The sequence below is a fragment of the Thalassophryne amazonica genome, chromosome 1, assembly GCF_902500255.1.
Source record: "Thalassophryne amazonica chromosome 1, fThaAma1.1, whole genome shotgun sequence".
NCBI classification, from domain to species: domain Eukaryota; kingdom Metazoa; phylum Chordata; class Actinopteri; order Batrachoidiformes; family Batrachoididae; genus Thalassophryne; species Thalassophryne amazonica.
In genome coordinates, this window is record NC_047103.1 from 74,823,822 (window position 1) to 74,850,001 (window position 26,180).

Below are 26,180 nucleotides of genomic sequence, written 5' to 3' on the forward strand. Positions count from 1 at the left end.
AGACAAAGGCTTTGAATACTTATGTACGTGTGATTTCTTAGGTTTTTTTTTTTGTTTTGTTTTTTTTACAATTTTTAATAAATTTGCAAAAATAAAAAAAAAACAACCAAAAAAACAAACTTTTTTCACATTGTCATTGTGAGGTATTGTGTGTAGCATTTTGAGAAAAAAACAAAAAAAAACAAAACGAATTTCATCCATTTTGGAATAAGGCTGTAACATAAAAAATGTGGAAAGAGTCAAGCTCTGTGAATACTTTCTGGATGCACTGTACATGGGTGTATTTCTTTGCAAAAGAGTTTTTTTTAATTTGCAGTGGTGTACCTGTGTGATTGAATGAACGTGTTCATATGTACAAGAATGCAGTACACATTACAAAAGCCAAAGCTGATTTCCTGCTGCTCCCCTCACTGCTCCGGTGTTAGATTCACTTTTTAACACGATCTAGTTAAGATTCCCGCTGTGGCACCAGGAACTCCTGTCAAAAGCGCCTGAGCATGACAAGTCCAGCATACAGTGGGATGACTGGCACTACCATATCTGATTCTCTTCAGAGACTCACAATAGTCAATAATTCATCATGTGTCTACACTCTACTACACGAGTGCATGGTACAGCATGGAGTGGAAACTCCTTTTTTTCCTGCCTTGGTTTATCATTTTACACCCAGTCTTGTATTCCTTTCCCTTTCCATTGCTCATCCTCTCTCGTTTTCTCTCTCTCTCTCTCTCACTCTCTCGCTCTCTCTCTCTCTCGCTCTCTACCACTCGCTCTCTCTGTCCACCCATCTCCATCTCACGCTTTCTATATTGCACCACTTCAATAATTCAAAATGATATATAAAAGTCAATGAAATTTGCCATACCTCGGGTCATTACGATGCCTGCCAGGGATTTGTGTCGAGTGTGTGCAGGACTGCAGCCGCCCACCAGTGAACGATACTTCTCCCTCACCAAGTGGAATATTGAATCAGCAAAGTCCTGAAAAACACAATCACTCCCTTAATTCCTGCTAGACACGGTCCATGGGAGGGGCTTCATAGGTTTCATTTTGCTGTATAATATTCCATTTTATGCATATGTAGTGAGGCAATACAGTGAGTTTTTGACCTGGTGGCCTGAAGGTCAACTTACCTGTCTGGCTACAAGAACACAACAAACAGCCAGATATTCTCTCAATTACAGGTTATGTCTTCAGCATTAGCATGCTGACTAACGCGGCATCGAGCCCACTGAAAGAACCCATTGCAGGAGTCTCTCTCTCTCTCTCTCTCTCTCTCTCTCTCTCTCTCTCTCTCTCTCTCTCTCTCTCTCTCTCTCTCTCACACACACACACACACATGCACGCACACACACACACACACACACACACACACACTGGGGTTGGACGCCGTTTTGCCTAAATGCCTAGAAGCCTAAATGCAATGCGTTGCTGCCATGCAATTAGCTGATTAGCAATTTTGTTAAGCAAGTGAACAGGTGCACCTCATAAAGTGGCCGTGAGTGGAGATTTTTAAGTTTATTTTAGAGGTTTCAAAGCTGGCACAAATAAAACAGATTCATTGGTTCCTCCTATACAGGTTGTGAGGCCCAACAGGTTGGTGTATGTTCACAGGTACCATGAGTAAAGCGGATTACAGCTGGACTCCCCTTGCACAGGACACCAATCCATCACAGGTTACTTCCCCAGCCCATGTGGCGCTAGGTGGACTGGGACACTACAGATGAAGTGTCTTGACCAAGGATACAGACAGGTAACATGAAGCACACACCTGGACTGGAATGCCAGCCTGCATGTTGGTCCTCTAATTGTCAGTAATCAAGCAAACACACTATGAAAATGCAACACTGTATTTTGGTTGAGCTTTAATGTTGCCACAATGTCATTATGTAGAGTCCCAGTAATGCTGTTACAATGTTGATGTCCAAATGTATGCATGTTCATGTAATTCTGAACCATTTCTATTTATTGAGAGCCAAGGTACAGCAGTGGTAAGACATTGACTGATGTGTTAGGAGTCCCCAGTTGAATCCTAGGTGAAGGTGTGGATGATTTTCCATGACTTCAAAGGTGCGTAAACATACGTAGCTTTCAACATACTGGTATTATTGGTGTAAAACCTACTAAATATTTTCCATTAAAATCCTTGCAAACAAGGATTCCTTTTATTGGTTGTACAAAGGTTGGCTTAAAATACAAACATTGCATAAATGTTGTAGGTATGTTGTATTACAATATTTCTACACAACATGGTGGCAACGTTTCCATAACTCGTCACAGTTGCTGAAATGTTGATTCATTACATTGGCACAGCCAACATACAGTTGGGTAAAAAAACTATTTAGTCAGCCTCTGATTGTGCAAGTTCTCCTATTTAGAAAGATGAGAGAGGTCTGTAATTTTCAACATAGGTACACTTCAACTATGAGAGACAAAATGAGAAAAAAAAAAATCCAGGAAATCACATTGTAGGATTTTTAAAGAATTTATTTGTAAATTATGGTGAAAATAAGTATTTGGTCAATAATAAAAGTTCAACTCAATAATTTGTAACAATCTTTGTTGGCAATGACAGAGGTCGAATGTTTCCTGTAAGTCTTCACCAGGTTTGCACACACTGTAGCTGGTATTTTGGCCCATTCCTCCATGCAGGTCTCCTCTAGAGCAGTGATGTTTTGGGGCTGTCACTGGGCAACACAGACTTTCAACTCCCTCAACAAATTTTCTATGGGGTTGAGGTCTGGAGACCGGCTCGGGCCACTCCAGGACCTTGAAATGCTTTTTACGGAGCCACTCCTTTGTTGCCTGAGCGGTGTGTTTGGGATTATTGTCATGCTGGAAGACCCAGCCATGTTACATCTTCAATGCTGTCACTGATGGAAGGAGGTTTTGGCTTAAAATCTCACAACACATGGCCCCGTTCATTCTTCCCTTAACACGGATCAGTCGTCCTGTTACGTTTGCAGAAAAACAGCCCCAAAGCATGATGTTTCCACCCCCATGCTTCACAGTAGATATGGTGTTCTTGGAGTTGAGTTTTTACCAAAATGTTCTATTTTGGTGTCATGTGACCACATGATATTCTCCCAGTCCTCTTCTGGATCATCCACATGCTCTCTGGCAAACTTCAGACGGGCCTGGACATGTACTGTCTTAAGCGGGAGGACACTCCTGGCACTGCGGGATTTGAGTCCCTCTCTGCGTAGTGTGTAGCCTTTGTTACTTTGGTCCCGGCTCTCTGCAGGTCATTCATCAGGTCCCTCCGTGTAGTTCTGGGATTTCTGTTCACCGTTCTCATGATCATTTTGGTCCCATGGGATGACATCTTGCGTGGAGCCCCAGATCAAGGGAGATTATCAATGGTCCTGTATGTCTTCCATTTTCTTACAATTGCTCCCACAGTTGATTTATTCACACCAACCTGCTTGACTATTGTGGATTCACTCTTCCCAGCCTGGTGCACAGCTACAATTTTCTTCCCGGTGTCCTTCGACAGCTCTTTGGTCTTGGCCATGGTTGAGTTTGGAGTCTTACTGTTTGAGGCTGTGGATAGGTGTCTTTTATACAGATAAGGAGTTCCAACAGATGCTATTAATACAGGTAACAGGTGGAGGACAGAAGAGCTTCTTAAAGAAGTTACAGGTCTCTGAGTGTCAGAAATCTTGCTTGTTTGTGGGTGACCAAATACTTATTTTCCACCATAATTTACAAATAGGGCAGCGCGGTGGCTTAGTGGTTAGCACTGTTGCCTCACAGCGAGAAGGTCAGGTGTGTCTGTGTTTGTTTGTCTGTTTGTGGCCCTGCGACAGACTGGTGTCCTGTCGTGGGTATACCCCACCTTGCACCCTATGACTGCTGGGATAGGCTCCAGCCCCCCGCGACCCTTAATTGGATTAAGCGGTAGAAGATGAATGACTGAATGAATTTACAAATAAATTCTTTAAAAATCTACAATGTGATTTTCTCAATTTTTTTTCTCATTTTGTCTCTCATAGTTAAAGTGTAGCTATGTTGAAAATTACAGACCTCTCTCATCTTTCTAAGTAGGAGAACTTGCACAATCAGGGGCTGATTAAATACTTTTTTACCCCACTGTACTACCTTGCCAAAATTTTTTAGAAATGTAAAATTGTTTGCTGGGTTGCTGCTTACTACATCTGATTTAATTTATGTAGCTAATTGTTACCTTGTAGAGGCAACTGATGACAAAATATGAAAACAATTTTTGACCTCTGATAATGAGGATGTGATGGTTTGTTTGGTGTCAGCAGGATATCTGGAAGGACATGACCAGGAATATCTTTGAGAGGTAGGCCTTGGGTCATGGAGGAGTTAAACAAATTTTGGTGTAGATCTTGTTCATAGGTGGATCTTGCATTTGATCTTTGTCCACTGACCTGTTAGAGGCATGTCCAAGTCCTTGTCGCTATCAGTTGACACACAAAGTGAGCACAAATATGGATGCTGTACCCCAAGGGTTTGGGTTTATCCATTTCATTTTTCATGTGCATGTTGCAGTACTAACATAACGAGGCAACTCATGGCCGAGGATCCAGTTGTAAATGAACCATTTATATATAAGCCACATGCATAACAATTAAAAGGATGGATGCACACACATATAGATGAGCATGAGGGTATATAAGGTGATGGTCTGGTGGTTAAGTGGTGGGCTTGAGGCTAGAGGATCCAACAGCTCAAACCCCGCTCAAGCTGGAAAACCATGAAGAGCCCTTGGGCAAGGTCCATAATCCCCAAGTTGCTCCTGGTGTGTAGTGAGTGCCTTGCATTGCAGCACTGTAACACCGGTGTGTGTGAATGGGTGGATATGAGGCATCATTGTAAAATGATTTGAGTTTCAGATTCAGATGGAAAAGCGCTACATAAATGCAGCCCATATCACCCAAAAGTTCATAGGGTGGGGAAACCTAGTATATTATTATTCATATAAAGTTTGTAATCAATCAGACAAAGGTTTTAAAAATTGTTCAACAATGACATAATGTACGCTGTTCATAGTGTTTGAAGTGGTTCTGTTGAAATAGTCCTGACTGATACATGGCCCAAATGTTTATAGGGTAAGGAAACAAATTACTATATTTTCTGGAATATAAGTCAATGTCTCCCAACCCCCTTCCAGTTTGGGAGATCCTGCAACTCATATTCTGAAGTGACATATATGAAAACATACTGCATCATCATTCATGGTCTTAAGATGGCAATGTCTACATGCATGACAAGGTGCTCTTGTATACTGAATGAGGTACTGTGATTCACACTCTGGAAGGTGGAAGAGGAGGAGAAAGAGTAGAAGAAGGAGAAGGAGGAGAAGGAGTAGAAAAAGAAGTAGTAGAAGCGAAAGAGAAATCATTCTTTGTCTTAGAGAATGAGTAAATTTAAAGAATCATGCTCTCAAACTGAAAGACCAGGCTCTGGAATAAAAAGGGAATATAACTTTCATACTGCTAGGTATGGCACTTGTTTGGACTGCATGAGACAACAACAACAGAAACAGCAAGTGGCCAAAAGAAGCAGTTTACTTGTGTTTTGTGCCTGATATAGCAACATTAATTAGCCCATTTAGCTTCTGCTTACTAATGCAGTGCATGCATTACAAATAATAAGAAAAAACTGTGATGATTAAGTTCACTTTACTTCTAATGGCAAGAAGTAGAACTAATCTCAGCAGTCATAGGGTCTGAGGTGGGGCACACCCTGGACGGACACACACACGCACACACACACACACACACACACACACACACACACACACACACACACACACACACACACACACACACACACACACACACACACACACACACACACACACACACACCTACAGTTAATTTACAGTCACCAATTCACCTAACCCGCAGATATTTGGAAGTGGTAGGATGCCAGAACACCCAGAGAGGCCCAGATGGGAAGCAATCCCACAATCTTCTTCACGATCTTCTAGCCACTAAGCCACCGTGCTGCTACACCGTGCCGCTGGTATATGTTTATGCTTACCAATTTATCCTTGGGACACGGATAATATGTGTGAATATGTGCAACTGTAGTCACAGGAATATCAAGCCACAACACTTCCAAATCAAGACACCAGCAAAAGCAGAAAACACTTACAAATAATAATTAAAAAAAACAAACATCTGCAGTTCACCAACAGGTAGATGCATCCAAAAATGTAGTGCACATTTTAAAAAGCATCCATGCAAAAACAGTTGTAGAGGAACAAGCTGAGACATGTATCCATCATTTAGTAGAGGATAACTCAACTGTTCTAGACTAATATGACCCCAATGAACAACTTGGGATATGTGCCAAAATCTCTATCTGGGACGAACAGCCCAAAAATGGCCGCAGTGTTACTTCAAATACAGCTGTATTTAAAATGTTCAGAATGACCAGTACATATTTAGAAGGGTCATACAAGAGTGTAAAATTTCTATTTTGATATTTTAAGAGAAAATGGCTAAAATAAGTGGGGTAACTTATTACTGTACATCGAAAGAAATCAAACATTTCCGAAGTATATTTTCAGTCATGCTGTTATCAACGGAATATTGATTTAAAGTGAAAAATACAAAACAAAACTTGTTTATTTAGCAGACAGCAGTATCTAGAGATATTAAAATGTTTTAGAGATTATCAAGGAAATTTACGAACAGCCAATAGCCCAAAAAGTTAACTTACTAAATATGTGGCGATTCCGGACTGTATGTAGGCCGTTTGACCAAATGTTTTCTAGTGGTTTTCTCTTAAAATATCAAAATTAGAAATTTTACACTCTTTGAGGACCCTCCCAAACTGTTCATTCTGAACATTTTGAATACCTTGATGAATCTATGCCTGCTGCAGTTTAGAAAATACAGCTGTATTTGAAGTAACACTCTGGGCAAAAAAGGGCGTGGTCATATTCGGGCTGTTCATCCCAGATAGAGATTTTGGCATATATCCCAAGTTGTTCACTGGGGTCATATTAGTCTATATTAGTTTGGTTATCCTCTCCTAAATGATGTGCATATATGTCTCATCTAGGTCCTAGACTAAGAGACCACAAACACATATAACCTGCACAAAAATGCAACAACATAATTTTATAAAGTGTTTACTGCAAATTCACACAATGCACCCAAATACAGAAAATTTCACGACACCAACACCGGTTTCTGCTCAGAGGTTTGTATCGCGGCACTCCACAATTTGGGCCTGATTTATAAAGATCCCATATAATGAATGTTAAATTGCGTCGGCTTTCCAAAGTTTTGCGAATTGGATTGGTGAAGGTTTTGCGGGTGATTTACAAAGAATAATTAATGACAATGCCAAATGACAGTGGGTGGTAACATGACTTAGACAACAGTAAGGAAATGAGGATTTTATGTGTGTTATTGAACATAAAGGCAAAATGATATTCAACCAGCCACTTGCAGCCATGCACAAAATAAGACAAAAACACATTTTAACTGAAAATGTTGTTTACCAAATATTTACCAAATCAAAAATGAAGGTGCCTTGAAAGTAATTTCTCTGCTAGTTCACGTGAGGGATGAGGTGTGTGGCACAACCCAGATTCAACACTATTGCTGTGAAAAGCACAAATAAAGATGATTTAGATTTTATTAAGTTACCCTGTTGTAAATATACTCAGTGTCTATTCCTTCTGTCTGTAAACTGTAGCAAACACCAGTGAGAGATGTGGACTGGAGCAGCACCTCTGTCAGGGGGATGCATCTGTCCACGTTTGGACAGATGTTCAGTCTGAAAAGACAAATTCCTGATAGAAATGCTACATTGGTTAAAAGGGGGAAATACAAATATATGATAAATGTCACATTTAATTTGATTTGGTGATAGATAGGCCACTCTAAATTAATGTTTAATCATATTTTTTTTATATTAAAAAAGGTTAATGAGTTGAAATAAATAAATTCAGAACCAAACAGCTCATGCAGAATGACTTCAAATCACATTTATGTGTCTGCATAGATGGTGCAACACTGCATATGTTAGTACCAAGGTTTTAAATGTGCTACAGTAAATTACAGTAAATTTTACCCTGGATAAATCGTGTTGAGTATGCAAACCTTACCTATTTACATGTTGAACACTGACAGTTTTGAGCACTTGGGTGGACACACCTCAAATTGCATATGTTAATGTTGCATATGTTAGCAAATGTGTTAATTATGTGCTATTTTATGCATTGCAAAGACACTATCTTCATTAGTGGGATCTATGGTATTTGTGTACGTTTTTACACACACAAACCTTTAGTAAATCACGTCCTTTTGGTCTACTTGGTTGATAGAGCTGAGTAAGTTTATTTATTTTCTTATGAAACTACATCCAACATAACAGTATAATCAATAAGAATTTTATTATTTTATTTACAGTCACTGATCTTCAACCGCTTCCTCCAATTAAGGTCATGAGGGCTGGAGCCTATTCCAACAGTCATGGTGCGTGCGGTACACCCTGGACAGGACACCAGTCTGTCATGGGGCCATTTTATTTACAATGCCCTGAAAAGTTGAAGTCAGTTTTGTGTAGTACTTCCATTGTGTTGTTCGTGCTTCTGTTGTGTTGTGAAACTTAACAAGTTTATGTTTGTGTGTGTTGCCTGAATTTGCAGAAGACAGTTTATCAAATTAATTGTTACTCTATATGTGTAGGAGGTTATTTGTATTGTCCAGTGGTGGGCACAGTTCCGATAATCCGATAACAGATAATTATCGAAGATAACGTTTTCATTATCGGATTATCTTTTTAGATAACTTTAAAAACCATTATCGGACTAATTATCTTCCGATGAATTTTTGTCTGATAACTTTTAGAACGATAACATACTCAACAAAGCTGAACAGCAGCAAACATTTCTAAAATTGAAAATCAGTTGCGCACCTATCTGATAAAAATTTCCTAACAGATGTATGGTTCTACTCTCTACAAACAGAAGACAGCTGCTTCTATAAAGAATACAATCCTCCGCAGGTAAAAGCAAAACTGTTTTTTAAGAAGAAGAAAAAAACATTTCCTTTAACACCATACTGATACACTGGCAATATCACCCAAGTCATCCAGAGGCATACATTTTTAACTTATGGTTCAAATTTTAACCAAACTAATTTTTGACAAGTTATTTAAAATTACTGTCATGTCTGAAGATTTATAAAGTGAAAATAACAGATATATGATTTCGTTTTAAAGTAATGTGCTAATTTTTAAGGTTTTAGTGTGGACATGCTGTGCCGAGCAGTGCATTATGGGTAGGATTAGTACGTTCACGACAGGACAAATGCATTTCAGACACTCTGGTCAGGCTCCACGGACAACAGCATTAAACTCTAGTGCCTAAAACTCTTGTGAATATATTCTCTGGGTTTATAGACGTTATTGTATTTACGTTTGTTAAATTCCACACATCTTAAATGTCGCAGCAGACATGGATTATCTGGAATTTTGTTTTGGAAAGATTTCAAGGCCTCTACTGCCATCTACTGGCCATTAGTGTTCATGGCAGTTCATGGCAGTATTCGTCCTGAAGATGAGCAGACACTGTATATTTTTAATCACAAGTTAAGTTTTTTCAAACTTAATTTACAAAAACTCTCGATGGGAGATATCAAAGTTTAAAAACAAAACGACAAAAAAAACAAAAACATTACAAGACAGCTCTGCTGTGTTTGTACATGCACAGTGCGGGCGGTAGGACGCTTGTTGCCCCTCAGCAGCAGGAAACCCTCACGATGGCCGACTAGAATAATATCAAACAGGTTTGATTTTCATTCGACCATATGATCAGCAATCAGGAGGTGGTCGTGAGATGTTAAACGCAGCTTGTTACTCCATGTACACGACATGATGCAGGACATGCGATTAACCTGAAATTCGGTCCAAAAAATTCTCACATGAATAAAAAATCATCTGAACATTCTCACATTCTCTCCACATGCAAAACATGTTGTGATGACACTTCCAGGGCTCCGTAAAAATGCCTGTTTTTACAAATAAAAATGGAATATTTTACAAAAGCACATCTGTAAACACCAACACACAACACACGTCACATTAACATGTTGGTTTACATAGTGAATGACTGAACCAATCAGCTAAGGCACATTTTACCCAGAATCCTTTGCGATCTGTCTGTGTTTGTTATAAAACCTCAGAATTAGTGCATTATTCAACATTAAAAGATATATGTTATATTTTAACTTTGTACAAACGACAGAATTGACATTAATGGAGTTATTCTATCAGTATTCATTTTATTTATACACCAAACCATAAGTCAGTATGACTTTATTTTCCAAGACCTCCGCCTGACCGGAGTGCTGTGATTGGTACAGAGTAGGACTTGGTGACAGCTCTCAGTGTGCTTCTGCACTGTAAGGTGTGTAGTAAGTAAGAGCTTCCAGCAGGAGGCAGGATGTTCAAATATATAAGTGTGGGCTCATTGTTTGGGTCTACTGTCATTTTGATGTTTTCAGAAGCGATCGTGGTGTTTAAACTCAAATTCAGTTTATTAGTAGTTGCAAATATACTAGAAACAATACTGGAATTTATCGTTTATCTGTAACTTCCGATACATTTTTGGGTGGTTTATTGGTTTTTCTTTATCAAAGATAACTTTTCAGTTATCTGATTATTTGTTATCGAAGTTAATTTTTTGGTTATCTGTGCCCACCACTGGTATTGTCTATGCCTGAATTCTTTTTTTTCCCAATTTGCAAGGCATTTTTGATGCAACTACCTGCTGTTGAATTGATCACGTTTGAAAATGTTTTCTGCATTTGCAAGTGTTGTCTTAATTTGTTGTAGCACCTATTGACCACCAGACACATAGCAATAACATTTCTAACCAAATCTGAGCAGTCATCACACATGAAAAGCAGGAAAAAAAAGGCAGATGGAGAGTTTCTCCACACTACCATTTCAAAATGAGCCATGTGAAGATTTAATCATAGTGTTATTCCACATATAAGTGGACAGAAGTACAACTACCACTGAGTAAATTTAATCACTTTAATTCCTTTAAATTTATCCCATATCTAGCCAAACCAACACCGATGACCAGCCATCCACCAGCTCAGATGCTGTCTTCTCTACCTCAAAGCTCTTTACACGCGAGGTAATTATGGACTTCGTCTCCAAGTGGCCTTCACGCTACGTGTAGCGTATAAATGGCCCACCAGGAGATGGAAACAGAGAGGCAGCAGAGGGGGACACTTGGACAGACTGAATCCCCAGTCACTAAAAGGACTTCAGCAAATGTCAATGATGGCAAATGCAAAGCAAGAGAGACAGAAAGAGATTACGAGTGGAGAGAGAGAGAGAGAGAGAGAGAGAGAGAGAGAGAGCAAATTAATTAGTGAGCATATTGAACATTATAGTCCTCATCAGAGCTGTGAAATACTCTCACAGTTGGAACTGGCGTTGAAGGTGCTCACAGTGGGCCTCATGTATCAACGTTGTGCACTTGTGGCGTAAATTTATGGTGTAAATTTGAAGTACACCAAAGTTGCCGTGACATGTATTAAGCAATGCGCACCTGCCCATTTCCACCGTACGCCCGACGTGACCTTGATAAATGCGGCGGGTGAAAACAATCGTAATTATAATGAACACGCCCATAAATATTCAGACTCTGCTCCAGACACACCCTCATTTTACGACATGGAAGCCAGGAAGACGGCAAAGAAAAAGAACTGCACCAATCACGACGCGTGCCAATAGTGTCAAACGCGGCCGTCGTATTAATTGTTTTGTAGTATAATCAAAAAAGTGTTACAGTGGTCCCTCGTTTATCGTGGGAGTTACGTTCTAAAAATAGCCTGCAATAAGCGAAGTCTGCGAAGTAGTCAGCGTTATTTTTTACAATTATTATAGATGTTTTTAAGCTGTAAAACCACTTTATACACTTTTCTCAATCGGGCATGAACATTTTCTCACTTTTCTCTCGTGTGTAAACACTCTCAAAGTTCAAACCTTTATAGAAAAATAAGACCAACCTGTTCTCAGGCCCAATCATTTGTTTGAGAAATAAAAATAGAACATTTTCCTATAAATAATTATGATGGCTTTTAGAACTAACAAATTTAATTTTAACGATCAGCCTACAAGGTTGGACACATAAGAAATTATTAATAGTGACTGACCAGTATTTCACAGTTCCTCTGATCGCGCCTCTTCGTCCTGACGCCGCGCCTTTTTCCACTGAGTCAAACCTAAACCAAATCAAGACAGCGTCCAGTTTAGAAATGAACGGCACATTCCACTGTTACAGGAGTTTTTGTCATGGAAAGAGGAGCGGCTCCACCGCGCAAAGCAATGCCGTGATGAAGCCTTCCAGGACATGTTGGGGCATGTCCAGCTCATGCACAATCACAATCGGATAATCACACGACTGAAAAGCAACCGGAATCCATCTGAAATCCACCTGAAAGCCGCCCTGTGAGACCAACACCGAGGTGGTTTTGTGCCGCGTAATGAACGGCTCCGTGGCGCGTCCCTCCGCTTTTCTTTCCATGACAAAAACTCCTGTAACAGTGGAATGTGCCGTTCATTTCTAAACTGGACGCTGTCTTGATCCGGTATGTGGTCTGACTAGCACAGGAATTGTGAAAAGACGTGGACATCAGCACATTAAGACAGACGTGCGGAGGAGCCGCATGGCGCAAAGCAACGCCGTGATGAAGCCTTCCAGGACATGTTGGGGCATGTCCAGCTCATGCACAATCACAATCGGATAATCACACGACTGAAAAGCAACCGGAATCCATCTGAAATCCACCAAAAAGCCGTCCTGTGAGACCAACACCGAGGTGGTTTTGTGCCGCGTAATGAACGGCTCCGTGGCGCGTCCCTCCGCTTTTCTTTCCATGACAAAAACTCCTGTAATGGTGGAATGTGCCATTCATTTCTAAACTGGATGCTGTCTTGATCCGGTATGTCGTCTGACTAGCACAGGAATTGTGAAAAGACGTGGACATCAGCACATTAAGACAGATGTGCGGAGGAGTTCCGCGCGTCGTGGTGGAGCCGCATGGCGCAAAGCAACGCCGTGATGAAGCCTTCCAGGGCATGTTCGGGCATGTCCAGCTCATGCACAATCACAATCGGATAATCACACGACTGAAAAGCAACCGGAATCCATCTGAAATCCACCTGAAAGCCATCCTGTGAGACCAACACGGAGGTGGTTTTGTGCCGCGTAATGAACGTCTCCGTGGCATGTCCCTCCGCTTTTCTTTCCATGAAAAAAACTCCTGTAACAGTGGAATGTGCCGAAAAAGTGCTGATGTACACGTCTCCTGCCATTTTTGTGAAAGTCAGACGAGGTCCCGGATCAACAAAGCCTTCACGTTGGAAATGATCTGGTTGTTTGAGCATGTCGATCGGCGCTGAGAGTGCAGCGCGCTCTCAGCAGGTGTGGGCCGTCCTTAAAGCGGCAGTAACACTCCTTAATCTGTATAATCCTCATAAAATTGTCCCTGAAAGCCATATTAATTTTCCGAACGGTGTCCACCTGGAGGTCTCTCACAGTTTCTGGAAAAAATTGATGCAGCAAAGCTCCAAATTGTTCAGACATTTATTTGCAATAAAAATCCGACGAGAGGGGTGGGCCACTGCTCACACAAAGCCTGCTCACAGGCGAATGACGCAACCGACAGGCGTGAAAAAACTCACGCATGCGCACAAAGGTTCAAGCTTGTCTGATGCAATCACACGTGATTCAAATCCATATGGTTTTTGAAAAAATAAAAAGGTCTGATACTTTTCTCACAGACCTCGTATTCTCTTTTCACATGTCAATAATTCTTGACATGTGGATATTTGCTAGCTCAATTAATAAGACACGCCTAATTTTTCAGATTTCTTTATTTTTAAAATGTATTTCTTTATTTACTTTATTGTAACAAACGAATGGAGAAAACAAAACCTTATTGCAGCAGGAGCGAAGGGAATGACAACACTACAGTTGTAATTATCAATTCCATTGTCTAAAACGATCACACCACCCCTTTTCGGGTTAAGTGCGCAGGTATGTATGCATGTGTGTTTGTATCTCCTGTTCTTTTCAACCCAATGTGGGTAAATGCAGATGTCAAAGAAATGCTTATTTTGTAAAACTCAAAATAAATGATCAATCAGTCAATATGTACGAGTATATGTACGTGTATATGTGTGTGTATATATGTATATGCATATATGTAGTATGTATGTGTATATATGTATATGTGTGTGTGTATGTATGTATATGTGTGCGTGTATATATATGTGTATATGTATAGGGGTATGTATATGTATGTGTAGGTATAAATGTATGTATGTGTATATATATGTAGTGTATATTTATGTGTTAGTGTGTATGTGTATAGGTATATACGTGAGTGTGTATATGTGTGTGTATAAGTGTATATATGTATATAATGTGTGTGTATGTATGTACGTATATAGGTATATATGCACGGCCCAAGCAGAGGGTCACCCCCTAGAGCCTGGTCTGCTTGAGGTTTCTTCCTAAGAGGGAGTTTTTTCCTCACCACAGTTGCCTAGTGCTTGCTCTGGGGGTCGGCAGGGTTAATATGGAGTGACTTGGGCCAAGTTTGCTGTGATTTGGCGCTTTATACATAACATACCTATACATGAATTGAAATGTAATTGAATATTGAAGTGTATGTCTGTGTTGATATGTAGTGTGTTGTGAATTTGTGTATATGTTGTTATGACTGTTATAATTGTTGGACTCATTCTAGCAGGGGTGGGCGTTGATAAGCTTTGCTTCTGCCCACACCCTTTCGGACTCACAGGCTTGTTTATATAACATTCATATTATTGGTATGTTTCTGTTCTTTCGGATTTGTGTGTGTGCCGAATAAATCCATTCATTCATTCATTCAAAGTTAAGCTCAGCGCTGCTCTGGCTCCAGGCTCGAAAAAGGCGAGCAGCTTTCTTTGCAGTCAGCGCTGTGGCCACGGATCATGCTCGAGACCAACAATCCCGCAAAAGCGGGATTTGTATTAATTATTATGTAGTATAACCAAGAAAGTGTTATTTATGTAACGTATGCATTGATTTGTATGATGGCACTGTTTATCATGTTGATCATTTTAATTTTTATGTGGATTCCAGCGCTGGTTCATTTTGGTGTATAATTTACACCACCTCTCGACTTGGTGTATATTTTCAGCGCACCGTACGCCAATGACCACATTGATAAATGTCAAGTAGCGCAGCCATTTTGGCGTACACCCCATATACGCTCAAATATCGCCGTACGCAACGTTGATACATGAGGCCCAGTGTGTGTGTGTGCGTGTGTGTGTGTGTGTGTGTGTGTATGAAGATGCATGTGCTGTTGAACTGACATCAGGTTAGGCTCCTTTCACACCGGGCCTGCTTCGTGTTGTGTCATGCGGCGTCATGACGACGCCAAGTTGATGCCACCTTGCACAGAGTTCATGCAGCCTAACGCCACAATACCGTGAGGGACGCAAAGGATGATGCGATATGGATGCAAAAAATGAAACATGTTTAACTTTTTCTGCATTGAGCACTGGATGCAGAAAGTAGTTTTCTCGCAAGTTGAGGCAACTTCATGGTACTTAACATGACTGGATGCCACACCCACACAAGATAATGTTACCCAACGCCAATTTATGATTCCTGCTGTGCTCCATTGTTGCCGACCTATAAATCATGCAGGATTGTTGTCAAACATTTTATGCCATGTACACAATGCAGTAAAACTACACCACTCAAACAGCACATGTGACCAATTAAAATCAATGTGATGACGTCCTCAAATTCTCTCACAACTGTGTTAAATAAAGTCCTTAAGTCCTGCGCACAGACTGATTGCCAGAGACAGGATATGTCCACATCCAGTATAACTCCTCACGGAGGACATCTCTACCCACTCACCCACGTCCGCTCAAGCCCGCGTGCGCGCCAATGCCAGCTGTAGCTCCGCGGTCACAGGAAGACTGATAAACTATAACAGAAATCTGAGCGCAGACCTGCAGTGCTGCACAAGAAGAAAGATAAACTACAAGAGAACTAGAAGAGAAATTAGAGTGCACACCTGCTCATTTTACATTCTGGCTGCAGGTGAGCTCCTCGACGCTCACACCTCCTCAAGCTTCTCCCCCCTGCTGCGCGCAACTGACATGGACATTCCTGCATTATTACATAATACATAATATACATAACATAGCATATGCAACTTGAAACAGGCCCGGTGTGAAAGTGGCTGAAGTCTGCTGTAGGGGTATAACATGACATCCCTGAGCAGCTTGGTTAAACATCTTTTGTGCAACCATTGAAAACATAAAGGGCCTGATTTATTAAAGGTTTGCATGTGTAACAATGTGAAACATCATCATCATCTTTTCCCGCTTATCCGGGTCCTGTCCACAGTGGCAGTAGAACAAGCAGCTCATCCCACACTTCCAAATCCTCTAACTCTTCCCGGGGGATCCTGAGACATTCCCAAGCCAGCTGGAAAATACTGCTTATCTGTCTGCACTGCATGTTCTGTCATGTGTATTCCGCCGCTGTAACACACACAAACAACGATATAGACAGGGTGCACACAACTGTGCTTTCTCCCTGCACACAGACAGCTGTCTGTGCATTCAAAAACTGCACACAGCTACCTGTGTGTGTAAGACAGCTGTGCCTCATCCCTCACAGACACACTGCGCGCACAGCTGTGTGGTGTCTGTATTTGCTGTGTGTGCATTCTGCTGCGTACGTTACTGTGCGCACAGAGACAGTTGTGCATTGTGCCGGCAGAGCGCTGCAAAATTATTCACCAGTTTGCTTCAATAGGGTGGATGGAACAGTAACTACATCTCTGAAATAGGAGAGTGTTTTTTTCTTTTTTAAACTGCCAGCATGTGGACACGCTTAATGTGGCAGAGTTCATGTGTAACGAAGCACAAGGCACATACTGCAAATGAGTGGACTCCTGATCCACCCTCATCAGAAGACAACAGAAGGGGTCACAGCCAGAAGTTATTTAACCCTCTGAGGTCAACGTAACCGTGTGACACACTTTGACAGGTTAAACTGCCAAATGTTAGTAGCTGTATAACTAAATTTAAATACTTTGGCTCTGGACGTTCCAAGAAATGAGACAAAAATGTTTTTTGAGGGTGATTCTGGGTATATTATTAGCTTATATGTTGCAGAGTAATTTCGTTTTTATAGTAGGTTCAGTAAGAAAATGTGGGGGGGAAAACCTAACTTGTTCTTCGTACTTGAAAGTGACATCCACTTAATTCCCGCCTGGCTCGACTGCGTCAGCTGTTGACAGTCTGAACCCAGGGCCAAGTCCTCTATCGCTCCTTAAAGGCCTTTTTCACTGATGACATTACAGAGGTGAGTGAAGGTGGCAGCCAAGGAAGGCCTGGAGAGCAAAGGTGAAATAGACCCTGGCACCCGGCCCAGCTTTTTGTCCCTCCCTCCTGCTCCTCATCCTCTCTTATGTTCTCTGTCCCCACTTTCCTCTCACCTCTACACCACATTACTTCTCTTTCTCATCCCCTCTAAAGCTCCTGACTGTTCACAATTTTTATTTTTACTGTGCTCTTTTTCTGTTTGACCACTGTTGCTTCATCTTTCTCATCAACTGTCCAGTCTTTGCTCATAGGCTGTTTTTTTTTGTTTTTTTTTGGTGGACAGTGATGTTATGGGATGAAGAAGACAACGGCAAGTCAGACAAAATAATTACCTCATTCTGTCAGGAGTAGGGGGAACAAAATAATCTGCATCACCTGACACAAGAAAAGAGAGTAAGAGCCACAGATCTCCTCCATTTAGCTGAAGTAATACCCCTTTCACAATGACATGGTGATGTGGGAAAAAACCCATTTAAATGCTGTCAATCCGAAAGCCTGGCAGATGCATTTTGTACAGTTTGAAGGTACGAAAGAATATAGACAAGGCAGGACAAAGTTTTGTTCGGTGTTCTACACAAAGAACACTGGCGGGTAATGAGTCACTGTGACATTTTGCCCCAAAGGTTCTACTTCGTTTTAAGTACTAGTGCAGTACCCATAGGAAATTTGTATTCCTATAGAAAATTGAGAGCTAAAAATTAAATTGACAAAGGACCATCACCAGAACAATACTGCATAAAAATGCTAAATACCACCACCAGACCAACTGAATTCTAAAGTGTTTTGAAATGTCATCACCAGAATGCAGCACTTTCAAATGCCACCACTTGTAATATAAATATATAAATAATAATATATAAATAATAAAAATCATAACCAATTAATATACCTGTACAATATTTAGCACTGCGCTTTAATTTTACCTCAAAAATATATATTTTTTACCATCTGTATCTCATCATTTTTGAATGGTTTATCTATTAAAGAGAAAAAAACTGAAGGAATTAATTCGTAAGGCCTGAATGAAGTTTCTGTAGGAAGTGTTTTAGCCATAAGGTTAAGTGAGATGGGGAAGTGTTGGCTTTTTAAATACTTGAAAGACACAAAGACTCAAAGAGAGGATTTAGTACTGCTATAATGGACTAATGCAGAAGGTGGCAGCAGTGCAACAATAAGGATGACGGCTGCTGTTAAACGCCATAGAAGAAGAAAGAGTCTGCCTGATTTTATCCACAGGTGAATTTTGTGTCAAAATAAAGCCATATATATATATATATATATATATATATATATATATATATATATATATATATATATATATATATATATATAAGTTAGCGGTTTTATATGATGACATAAGCGGAACATGGAAACAACTTTTGACGGAAATCTGTATAAAAATGGAAGTTTTGCAGGACAGAGAAACCACTGTGAGTGCCATCTTGGAAGTACTAATGTTACAATGTACAACCCCAATTACAATGAAGTTGGGACATTGTGTAAAATGTAAATTAAAAACAGAATACAATGATTTACAAATCCTCTTCAACCTATATTCAATTGAATACACCACAAAGACAAGATATTTAATGTTCAAACAGATAAACTTTATTGCTTTTGTGCAAATATTTGCTCATTTTGAAATAGATGTCTGCAACACATTTCAAAAAATGTTTACCATTGTGTTACATCACCTTTCCTTCTAACAACACTCAATAAGTGTTTGGGAACTGAAGACACTAATTGTTGAAGCTTTGTAGGTGGAATTCTTTCCCATTCTTGCTTGATGTAGGAATTCAGTTGTTCAAAGTCCGGGGTCTCTGTTGTCGTATTTTGCGCTTCATAATGCGCCACACATTTTCAATGGGCAACAGGTTTGGACTGCAGGCAGGCCAGTCTAGTACATGCACTCTTTTATTGCGAAGCCACGCTGTTGTAACACATGTAGAATGTGGCTTGGCATTGTCTTGCTGAAATAAGCCGGGATGTCCTTGAAAAAGACGTTGCTTGGATGGCAGCATGTGTTGCTCCAAAACCTGGATGTACCTTTCAGCATTGATGGTGCCATCACAAATGTATAAGTTGCCCATGCCATGGGCACTAACACATCCCTATACCATCACAGATGCTGGCTTTTGAACTTTGCACTGATGACAATCTGGATGGTCTTTTTCCTCTTTTGTCCAGAGGACATGACGTCCATGATTTCCAAAAACAATCTGAAATGTGGACTCATCAGACAACAGCACACTTTTCCACTTTGCGTCTGTCCATTTCAAATGAGCTCGGGCCCAGAGAAGGCGGCAGCGTTTCTGGATGTTGTTAATGTATGGCTTTTGCTTTGCATGGTAGAGTTTTAACTTGCACTTGTAGATGTAGCGATGAACTGTGTTAATTGACAATGGTTTTCTGACGTGTTCCTGATCCCACATGGTAAGATCCTTTACACAATGATGTCGGTTTTTAATGGAGTGCCGCCGGAGGGAGCAAAGGTCACAGGCATTCAATGTTGGTTTTCAGCCTTGCTTACATGGAGAAAGTTCTGCAGATTCTCTGAATTTTCTGATTATATTATTATCCTTGCAACTGAACATTGAGAAGCGTTGTTCTTAACCCCTTAACGCCCGAATTTTTATAGCTGTATGTAAAAAATGTTTTGTGTGTGTTTTTGCCTTTAAGTAGATGGTAAATAATGTTGAGATTATTAATTTCACTTTTGCACAAAAACTAGATAGTAATATTGGGTATTCTGGTAATGACTTTATGTTATAATGTTATAATAATAATGATGGTATGTTGCAAATTTGCAACAACGGGCATACAGGTGAATTTGGTAAGTTGCATATTTGAGTCAGAGATTGTAGCATATATGCGACGATGGGTGTTAAGGGGTTAAACTGTTGGACTATTTTTTCATGCAGTTGTTCACAAAGTGATGATCCTTGCCCCATCTTTCTTGTGAATGGCTGAGAGTTTTGGGGGTGCTCCTTTTATACACAATCATGAGTGTCCTCAGTTCCCAAACGCTTATTATGTTGTTAGAAGGAAAGGTGATGTAACACAGTGGTAAACATACCACTGTCCCAGCTTTTTTGAAATGTGTTGAAGACATCCATTTCAAAATGAGCAAATATCTGCACAAAAACAATAAAGTTTATCAGTTTGAACATTAAATAGCTTGTCTTTGTGGTGTATTCAATTGAATATAGGTTGAAGAAGATTTGTAAATCATTATATTCTGTTTTTAATTTACATTTTACACAACGTTCCAACTTCATTGGAATTGGGGTTGTAAAAATAAAATCTTTGAAATGAATCCTGAAAATTTTCATAATGAAGGATCCACATCATTGTGCCATGCGCAAGCCATATCGAAAGCTGAGGCCGATCTGACAAACAGAGAGATATGCGAGCGCCCATCCCCCAACACACAGAGGCATTTCTTGATTTATCAATAGATTCTTGAGTCTTTAGATTTAATTAATGTAAGTAAGTAAGTCCCTTCAGCTGCTCCCTTATTTGCACTCGGGGTCGCCACAGCAAATCCAAGGTGGATCTGCATGTGCAATTGGCCCAAGTTTTATGCCGGAAGCCCTTCCTGGTGCAACTCTACATTACATGGAGAAATGTGTCAGGGGTGGGATTTGAACGGGGAACCTTCCACACTGAAACTAAGTGCATTAACCACTTGGTCACCACCCCTGCTTTAGATTTAATTAAATCAAATCAAATCAAACCAATTTTATTTATATAGCGCCAAATCACAACAAACAGTTGCCCCAAGGCGCTTTATATTGTAAGGCAAAAGCCATACAATAATTACAGAAAAAACCCCAACGGTCAAAACGACCCCCTATGAGCAAGCACTTGGCGACAGTGGGAAGGAAAAACTCCCTTTTAACAGGAAGAAACCTCCTGCAGAACCAGGCTCAGGGAGGGGCAGTCTTCTGCTGGGACTGGTTGGGGCTGAGGGAGAGAACCAGGAAAAAGACATGCTGTGGAAGAGAGCAGAGATCAATCACTAATGATTAAATGCAGAGTGGTGCATACAGAGCAAAAAGAGAAAGAAACACTCAGTGCATCATGGGAACCCCCCAGCAGTCTAAGTCTATAGCAGCATAACTAAGGGATGGTTCAGGGTCACCTGATCCAGCCCTAACTATAAGCTTTAGCAAAAAGGAAAGTTTTAAGCCTAATCTTAAAAGTAGAGAGGGTGTCTGTCTCCCTGATCCGAAGCCTGAAAGCTGAAGGCTCTGCCTCCCATTCTACTCTTAAAAACCCTAGGAACTACAAGTAAGCCTGCAGTCTGAGAGCGAAGCGCTCTATTGGGGTGATATGGTACTATGAGGTCCCTAAGATAAGATGGGACCTGATTATTCAAAACCTTATAAGTAAGAAGAAGAATTTTAAATTCTATTCTACAATTAACAGGAAGCCAATGAAGAGAGGCCAATATGGGTGAAATATGCTCTCTCCTTCTAGTCCCTGTCAGTACTCTAGCTGCAGCATTTTGAATTAACTGAAGGCTTTTCAGGGAACTTTTAGGACAACCTGATAATAATGAATTACAATAGTCCAGCCTAGAGGAAATAAATGCATGAATTAGTTTTTCAGCATCACTCTGAGACAAGACCTTTCTAATTTTAGAGATATTGCGCAAATGCAAAAAAGCAGTCCTACAAATTTGCTTAATATGCACATTGAAGGACATATCCTGATCAAAAATGACTCCAAGATTTCTCACAGTATTACTAGAGGTCAGGGTAATGCCATCCAGAGTAAGGATCTGGTTGGACACCATGTTTCTAAGATTTGTGGGGCCAAGTACAATAACTTCAGTTTTATCTGAATTTAAAAGCAGGAAATTAGAGGTCATCCATGTCTTTATGTCTGTAAGACATTCCTGCACTTTAACTAATTGGTGTGTGTCCTCTGGCTTCATGGATAGATAAAGCTGGGTATCATCTGCGTAACAATGAAAATTTAAGCAATGCTTTCTAATAATGCTGCCTAAGGGAAGCATGTATAAAGTGAATAAAATTGGTCCTAGCACAGAACCTTGTGGAACTCCATAATTAACCTTAGTCTGTGAAGAAGACTCCCCATTTACATGAACAAATTGTAATGTATTAGATAAATATGATTCAAACCACTGCAGCGCAGTGCCTTTAATACCTATGGCATGCTCTAATCTCTGTGATAAAATTTTATGGTCAACAGTATCAAAAGCAGCACTGAGGTCTAACAGGACAAGCACAGAGATGAGTCCACTGTCTGAGGCTATAAGAAGATCATTTGTAACCTTTACTAATGCTGTTTCTGTACTATGATGAATTCTAAAACCTGACTGAAACTCTTCAAATAGACCATTCCTCTGCAGATGATCAGTTAGCTGTTTTACAACTACCCTTTCAAGAATTTTTGAGAGAAAAGGAAGGTTGGAGGTTGGCCTATAATTAGCTAAGATAACTGGGTCAAGTGATGGCTTTTTAAGTAATAGTTTAATTACTGCCACCTTAAAAGCCTGTGGTACATAGCCAACTAATAAAGATAGATTGATCATATTTATGATCGAAGCATTAATTAATTGTAGGGCTTCCTTGAGCAGCCTGGTAGGAATGAGGTCTAATAAACATGTTGATGGTTTGGAGGAAGTAACTAATGAAAATAACTCAGACAGAACAATCGGAGAGAAAGAGTCTAACCAAATACCAGCATTACTGAAAGCAGCCAAAGATAACGATATGTCTTTGGGATGGTTATGAGTAATTTTTTCTCTAATAGTTAAAATTTTATTAGCAAAGAAAGTCATGATGTCATTACTAGTTAAAGTTAAAGGAATACTCGGTTCAATAGAGCTCTGACTCTTTGTCAGCCTGGCTACAGTGCTGAAAAGAAACCTGGGGTTGTTCTTATTTTCTTCAATTAGTGATGAGTAGTAAGATGTCCTAGCTTTACGGAGGGCTTTTTTTTAATAGAGCAACAGACTCTTTTTCCAGGCTAAGTGACGATCTTCTAAATTAGTGAGATGCCATTTCCTCTCCAACTTACGGGTTATCTGCTTTAAGCTGCGAGTTTATGAGTTATACCACGGAGTCAGGCACTTCTGATTTAAGGCTCTCTTTTTCAGAGGAGCTACAGCATCCAAAGTTGTGCTCAATGAGGATGTAAAACTATTGACGAGATAATCTATCTCACAGAGTTTAGGTAGCTACTCTGCACTGTGATGGTATATGGCATTGGAGAACATAACAAAGAAGGAATCATATCCTTAAACCTAGTTACAGTGCTTTCAGAAAGACTTCTACTGTAATGAAACTTATTCCCCACTGCTGGGTAGTCCATTAAAGTAAATGTAAATGTTATTAAGAAATGATCAGACAGAAGGGGGTTTTCAGGGAATACTGTTAAGTCTTCAATTTCCATACCATAAGTCAGAACAAGATCTAAAGTATGGTTAAAGTGGTGGGTGGACTCATTTACATTTTGAGCGAAGCCAATTGAGTCTAATAATAGATTAAATGCAGTGTTGAGGCTGTCATTCTCAGCATCTATGTGGATGTTAAAATCGCCCAATATAATTATCTTATCTGAACTAAGCACTAAGTCAGACAAAAGGTCTGAAAATTCACAGAGAAACCCACAGTAACGACCAGGTGAATGATAGATAACAACAAATAAAACGGGTTTTTGGGACTTCCAATTTGGATGGACAAGACTAAGAGTCAAGCTTTCAAATGAATTAAAGCTCTGTCTGGGTTTTTGATTAATTAATAAGCTGGAGTGGAAGATTGCTGCTAATCCTCCCCCTCGGCCCGTGCTACGAGCATTCTGACAGTTAGTGTGACTCGGGGGTGTTGACTCATTTAAACTAACATATTCATCCTGCTGTAACCAGGTTTCTGTAAGGCAGAATAAATCACTATGTTGTTCAATTATTATATCATTTACTAACAGGGACTTAGAAGAGAGAGACCTAATGTTTAATAAACCACATTTAACTGTTTTAGTCTGTGGTGCAGTTGAAGGTGCTATATTATTTTTTTCTTTTTGAATTTTTATGCTTAAATAGATTTTTACTGGTTGTTGGTGGTCTGGGAGCAGGCACCGTCTCTACGGGGATGGGGTATTGGGGGGATGGCAGGGGGAGAGAAGCTGCAGAGAGGTGTGTAAGACTACAACTCTGCTTCCTGGTCCCAACCCTGGATAGTCACGGTTTGGAGGGTTTAATAAAACTGGCCAGATTTCTAGAAATGAGAGCTGCTCCATCCAAAGTGGGATGGATGCCGTCTCTCCTAACAAGACCAGCTTTCCCCAGAAGCTTTGTCAATTATCTATGAAGCCCACCTTATTTTTTGGACACCACTCAGACAGCCAGCAATTCAAGGAGAACATGCGGCTAAACATGTCACTCCCGGTCCGATTGGGGAGGGGCCCAGAGAAAACTACAGAGTCCGACATTGTTTTTGCAAAGTTACACACCGATTCAATGTTAATTTTAGTGACCTCCAATTGGCGTAACCGGGTGTCATTACTGCCGACGTGAATTACAATCTTACCAAATTTACGCTTAGTCTTAGCCAGCAGTTTCAAATTTCCTTCAATGTCGCCTGCTCTGGCCCCCGGAAGACAATTGACTATGGTTGCTGGTGTCGCTAACTTCACATTTCTGAAAACAGAGTCACCAATAACCAGAGTTTGTTCCTCGGCGGGTGTGTCGCAGAGTGGGGAAAAAATGGTTAGAGATGTGAACGGGTTGGTGGTGTACAGGGGGCTTCTGTTTAGGACTACGCTTCCTCCTCACAGTCACCCAGTCGCCCTGCTTTCCCAGCTGCTCGGGATCTGCTGGGGGACAGCTAATGGCGGCTAAGCTACCTTGGTCCGCACCAACTACAGGGGCCTGGCTAGCTGTAGGATTTTCCAAGGTGCGGAGCCGAGTCTCCAATTCGCCCAGCCTGGCCTCCAAAGCTATAAGCTACACTTATTACAAGTACCATTACTGCTAAAGGAGGCCGAGGAATAACTCAACATTTCACACCCAGAGCAGAAAAGTGCGGGAGAGACAGGAGAAGCCACCATGCTAAACCGGCTAAGAGCTAGTAGCTGTGCTAAGCTAGCGGATTCCTAAAAACACACAAAGTGAATAATGTGTAAATAATTTAGAGGTGATTCAGCAGAGGGAGTGCTTTAGTTAATGCACATGAAGATTACACTGTGAAACAAATCGTTATTTAGTTATCTAGATCAATTTAACTATGCAGATTAAACATCTAACAGATACAGCAAAACACCGCTGTGCTCCGGAACAGGAAGTGATACAATACCTCAGTGAGAGCCAACCACCAGTAGAGGCAAGCAAGCCTCTACCACCAATTAATGAAGTAATTTAATTTATTTCATTTATATAGCGCCAAATCACAATAAACTTGCCTCAAGGCACTTCACACAAGTAATGTCTAACTTTACCAACCCCATAGATTACCAACTCCATTGAGTGTGATTAAGGGAGATAAGGTAAAACTGTCGGGGTCTGAGTTTTGTTAGTTTTGTATTATCTGGGTTTTGGTATGTTTATTCTCTTGTTGGGATTTTTCTGCTTCGGTCTGTCTGTCTCTGTTTCTCTTGTCTGTCTCTTGATTCTTGGTGATGGGTGTTTCTCTCTCTCTCTGGCCACGCCCTGCTTCTGGTACTTTCCATGCGCACCTGTTCCTGATTTACTGATTACCACCTGGGGTTATATAAGCTCACTGGGTGGTTTTGTC

The 26,180-nt window shown here is 40.4% G+C and overlaps 1 protein-coding gene across 3 annotated transcripts in view; it reads right to left on the reverse strand.

Annotated features, from left to right (window-relative positions):
• Positions 1 to 26,180, reverse strand: part of adarb2 (adenosine deaminase RNA specific B2 (inactive)) — an 870,518-nt gene that overhangs the window by 157,878 nt on the left and 686,460 nt on the right. For all 3 annotated transcript variants that reach the window (XM_034171864.1, XM_034171857.1, XM_034171872.1), the window contains one exon: positions 866 to 980. In XM_034171864.1, the coding sequence (XP_034027755.1) occupies positions 866 to 980 (115 nt within the window). The remainder of the gene's footprint in view (positions 1 to 865; positions 981 to 26,180) is intronic.